Source organism: Spinacia oleracea, chromosome 4 (genome assembly GCF_020520425.1).
Source record: "Spinacia oleracea cultivar Varoflay chromosome 4, BTI_SOV_V1, whole genome shotgun sequence".
Classification (NCBI taxonomy): domain Eukaryota; kingdom Viridiplantae; phylum Streptophyta; class Magnoliopsida; order Caryophyllales; family Amaranthaceae; genus Spinacia; species Spinacia oleracea.
Genome location: NC_079490.1, coordinates 174,428,123 through 174,432,830, shown reverse-complemented (window position 1 = coordinate 174,432,830; position 4,708 = coordinate 174,428,123). Strand labels below are relative to the sequence as shown.

Sequence of the window (4,708 nt, the reverse complement as noted above, 5' to 3'; positions counted from 1 at the left end):
TCAAACATAGTACTTTCTAAGAGTACTGGCGTTCCAGGAGTTCTTGAGCGCGGTACCATCCATTTGCATTAACCGGTATGATCCAGGAACAATTTCCTCCCATATCTGGTATGGTCCTTCCCAATTGGCTGTCAGCTTTCCTTGAGCATTTCCTTTTCCTGTTGCCGCCGTTCTCCGCAGTACCAGGTCTCCTACTCCTAGAGGCCGGTGTTTCACTTTCTTGTTGTATGCTCTGCTCATTCTGCTTTTGTATGCTGCCGAACTGATTTCTGCTTTCATGCGGATTTCTGGCATGAAATCCAACTGATGTCGCAGCAGCTGATCGTTTCTCTCCTCATCGTAATGCTGGATTCGCATGGTTGGCAGAGCCATTTCTGCCGGTATGACAGCCTCAGACCCGAAGCTTAACTTAAATGGGCTCTCGCCGGTAGCCTCCTTGATAGCAGTTCTGTTGCACCACAGAATTTCTGGCATAAGATCTGCCCATTTGCCTTTACAGTCTTCTAGCTTCTTTTTCAGTGCAGCCAGGATTTGCTTACTCGCCGCCTCTGCTTGCCCATTGCTCTGTGGGTGACATACTGACGAGTGAGCTAACTTTACTCTGTATAATCCCAGGAAGCATTGTATGGGTGCACAATCAAACTGTGATCCATGATAAAAAAACTATTGCCTGCGGCAGCCCGAATCTTATTATTATATTTTTCCATATGAACATTTTCACCTGGTTTGCCGTTATTTTTGCTACCGACTCTGCTTCTATCCACTTGGTGAAGTAGTCCACTGCTAGTATTAAGAACTTGCGCCCTCCAGCCGCCATTGGGAATGGTCCAACAATATCCATTCCCCATTGTGCGAATGGGATTGGGTTCAGAATGGGCATCAAATCATTGGCTAACAAGTTTATCACAGCTGAAAACTTTTGACATTTCTCGCACTTTTTTACATAAGCTCGACAATCTTCTAACATTGTTGGCCAGTAATAGCCTTGCCTTTGACAGATGATGGCAAGGGGTTTTCCACCGGCATGGTTCCCACATGTTCCTTCGTGCATCTCTTCGATCAGCCTTGCTGACTCGAATGCTGTCAGGCACCTTAAGAATGGCAGGCTAAATGACTTTTTGTACAACCGTCCCCACAGGATGATGTACCAAACCGAGTCCCTTTTTGTCTTTTTGGCTTCTGCCAAATCTGCTGGTAGGGCTCCAGTCTGTATGTATGTTTGGATATTATCGTACCATTCTGAGGTAGTTGTGATGGCCATGACCCGTATTACCTCCGACTCCGTACTTCGCTTATTCATGACTTCCATCATGACTGTTCTTTTCAAGTCGGCGACATTTGAACTTGCTAACTTTGATAGTGCGTCTGCCAGTGTGTTTTCTGCTCGGGGTACCAGATTAATGCTGAATTTCTCTAGCTGAGCCGACACCGACCTCAACTTCTCCAGGTATTTGACCATTGAAGGTTCTTTGGCCTCATATTCTCCGCTGAATTGACTTGCTACCAGCTGGGAGTCTGTTGTCAGTATTACTCTTTTGGCATCTGCTGCGAGGCACATTTGAATGCCGGCAATTGCTGCCTCGTATTCTGCCTCGTTATTTGACGCGTTGAACATAAACTTTATAGCATACTCAAAAATGTCTCCTGTTGGCGATTTCATGATTATTCCAGCCCCACTGCCTGTCTGTGCAGCTGAACCATCCACTGACACATCCCATACTTCAGCTTGTACTTCATCTTCTTGGTATGATGCTTCAACTATGAAGTCCGCCAATGCCTGAGCTTTGATTGAAGTTCTTGGCCGGAATTCCAAGTCAAACTCGGACAACTCTATTGCCCATTTTAGCAACCGGCCTGATGTATCTAGCTTGCTGATGGCTTTTTCGAGAGGAAAGTTTGTTAGCACTTCGATTGTATGCGCATCAAAGTATGGTCTTAACTTTCTAGCCGCGATGAGGACTGCATATGCCATTTTTTCCACCAACGTGTATCTTGTTTCTGGGCCGTTTAGCACATGGCTCACAAAATATACCGGCTGCTGCCCTTTGTTTTCTGTTTCGGCTACCAGTACTGCTGCAACTATTTTTGGCGACGCCGATATGTACAATTGTAATTTGCCGCCCTCTTTTGCCCTTGCTATTGTTGGCAGGTTCTTTAGGTGACTTTTTAGAGCTTCAAAAGCCTCTTGCTCTGCCGGCCCCCATTTGAACTTCTTGTTTTGCCTCAAGGTTGTGAAGAAGGGCATTTGCTTATCTGCCGACTTGCTCACAAATCTGTTTAAGGCGGCCATTTTTCCTGTCAACCGCTGTATGTCTTTTACGCTTTTGGGTTGCGGCAGACTGATGATTGCTTCTACTTTTTCAGGGTTAGCGTCTATGCCACGCTCGCTGACCAAGAAACCCAGGAATTTTCCCGACCTTACTCCGAAGACGCATTTTTTTGGGTTTAATTTCATCCTGTATTTTCTCAAAGTTTCAAAAGTTTCTCGGAGGTCGCTAACATGATCCTCCTCCTTCCGGCTTTTTACGATAGAGTCATCTACATAGACCTCCACGTTTCTGCCTTTTTGGACGGCAAACACCTTGTCGACCAGCCTTTGATACGTTGCCCCTGCATTTTTCAACCCGAATGGCATCGCCTTATAACAGAAAACTCCTGCATCCGTGATAAAGGCCGCCTTCTTCCTGTCTGATTTATGCAGGCTGACCTGATGATACCCTGAGAAAGCATCTAGGAAACTGAGCATTGCATGGCCGCTAGTGGAGTCTACCAGCCTATCAATCCGTGGTAATGGGTAGAAATCTTTCGGACATGCTCTGTTAAGGTTGGTGAAATCTACGCACATTCTCCATGACCCACTTGACTTTTTTACCATTACTACGTTTGCCAACCATTCAGGGTAGTCACATGGCTCAATAAAACCTGCCGCCAGCAGTTTATCCACCTCTTCTTGTATTGCTGTCATTTTTTCCGTGGAGAAATTACGTTTTTTCTACCGTACAGGCCTAACATTTCTGTCGGCGTTTAACCGGTGGACCATTATCTCTGGATCGATACCAGGCATCTCATCCGCCGAGAATGCGAAGATGTCCGCGTGCTCCCTCAGCAAGCTTATGAGGTTAACCTTCATGTCACTCCCCATTTCTGTACCGATCACGACTGTTCTATCCATGTTTCCAACCTCCAGCTCGATATTTTCTGTCAGACCATCTGGCATTGGTCTTGGTGCTGATACCGGCCTCTCATCAAAGTGTTCCATGTTCAGGTCGGTTCGACCCCTTTTTGTGCAGCTCTTCCTTTTTGGCAGTTGTTCTTGTCTTGCCGGCTTAGTAGTCAAGTGTACCTCTTGCCTTGCCGGCTCAGTAGTCAAGTTTACTTCTGGGACCATTCTTCCCGGTGTTCTCAAAGCAGTCAAGTAACAGGACCTTGCCGCCAACCGACTTCCCCTTATCTTTGCCGGCCTTTCCAGGTTCGACATATATATCATTGTCAAGTGATAGGTGGAGACTACCGCCTGCACGTCATGTATGAATGGGCGACCGATGATCACATTGTAGGCCGTTGGTACTTTAATGATTAGGAAATCCACCATGAGATCTCGCATTTCAGATCCTTCTCCGATTTTCACCGGCAGCCGTATACTACCCTCTGGGTACACTGTAGATCCTGAGATACCGATTACTGGGTAGTTCACCCTTTGAAGCTCGTCCTCTGGTATGTGCAATTGTTTGAAGGCTTCCCAGAAGATGATGTTTGCTGAGCTGCCGCCGTCTACCAGTACTCTGTTCACATCGGCATTTGCTATATCAATTGTAAGAACTAGTGGGTCATCATGCGGGAAAATGATGCCTCTGCAATCCGATTCCGAGAACGTCATCACTGGTATGCTGGGTGGGTTAGGCCACACTCTTGTGTTATGATAGTTTACCATGTGCCTGTGTTCCTCCAAGCTTCTACTGGCGCCGCTTATTGTCCCTCCGTGGACTGGACCGCCAGAAATTACATACACGGGTGGTTTTTTCCCGCCATCCCTCTGTTCTGCTCTGGCACTGGTTTCCGGCTGTTTTTGCTCAATTCTAGGCGGCTGATATGGCTGCTCGATTCTAGGGTATTGTTGTTGATTTTGCTGTTGTGGCTGGTATGAATTGGTAGGGTTTCCCCCCACCGAGTTGTTGTTACCATTTCCGCGGTTATAGCACGGTATAGTCCGCGGTTATACCGTTAACCGTGCTATTTCCGTCGGTTATAGCACGGTTATAGCCTGGATTGTACCCGACATTTCCGTCGGTTGCCACTACCACATTGGAGATCTTCATCATTTCATCCCCCCTGATGTACTCATTGGCCTTGTGCAGGACGTCACCCAGATTGGTGTATGACTTCCGACTGAGATATTTCTTGAATTCGCACTCTTGCATTCCCCTCATCAGAGCCAGAACAGCAACCTCCTGCTGCAAATTGGGAATAGTGATTGATTCGTTGTTAAAGCGGGTGAGATAATCTCTTAACGGCTCTCTATCTCTTTGAGCGAACGACATCAACTCTCCCGACGATTTCTTTCTCTTATGTTTGCTCCCAAATCGTGACAAAAACGATGCCTGCAGCTGTCGGAAACTGTATATGGAGTGTGCCTCTATGCCCTTATACCAGCTCGCTGCAACTCCTAAGAGTGTGGATGGGAATACTTTGCACCACATGGCATCAGAAT

General features: G+C 46.8%; 1 protein-coding gene across 1 annotated transcript; it reads right to left on the bottom strand.

Annotated features, from left to right (window-relative positions):
* Positions 1-2,965, bottom strand: LOC130472184 (uncharacterized). Its single transcript, XM_056842674.1, has 2 exons — positions 714-2,965; positions 1-601 (listed from the first exon to the last, which is right to left on the bottom strand). Exons 1-2 carry the CDS (start codon positions 2,963-2,965, stop codon positions 1-3), a joined length of 2,853 nt encoding a protein of 950 aa, XP_056698652.1.
* Between the last annotated feature and the right edge of the window lie 1,743 nt (positions 2,966-4,708).

Coding starts and splice junctions, on each gene's coding strand:
- LOC130472184 (XM_056842674.1), bottom strand. CDS start 2,965: ATGACAGCAATACAAGAAGAGGTGGATAAACTGCTGGCGGCAGGTTTT. Junction 602..713: donor ACGGCAAACCAGGTGAAAAT/GTTCATATGGAA, acceptor GGGATTATACAG/AGTAAAGTTAGCTCACTCGT.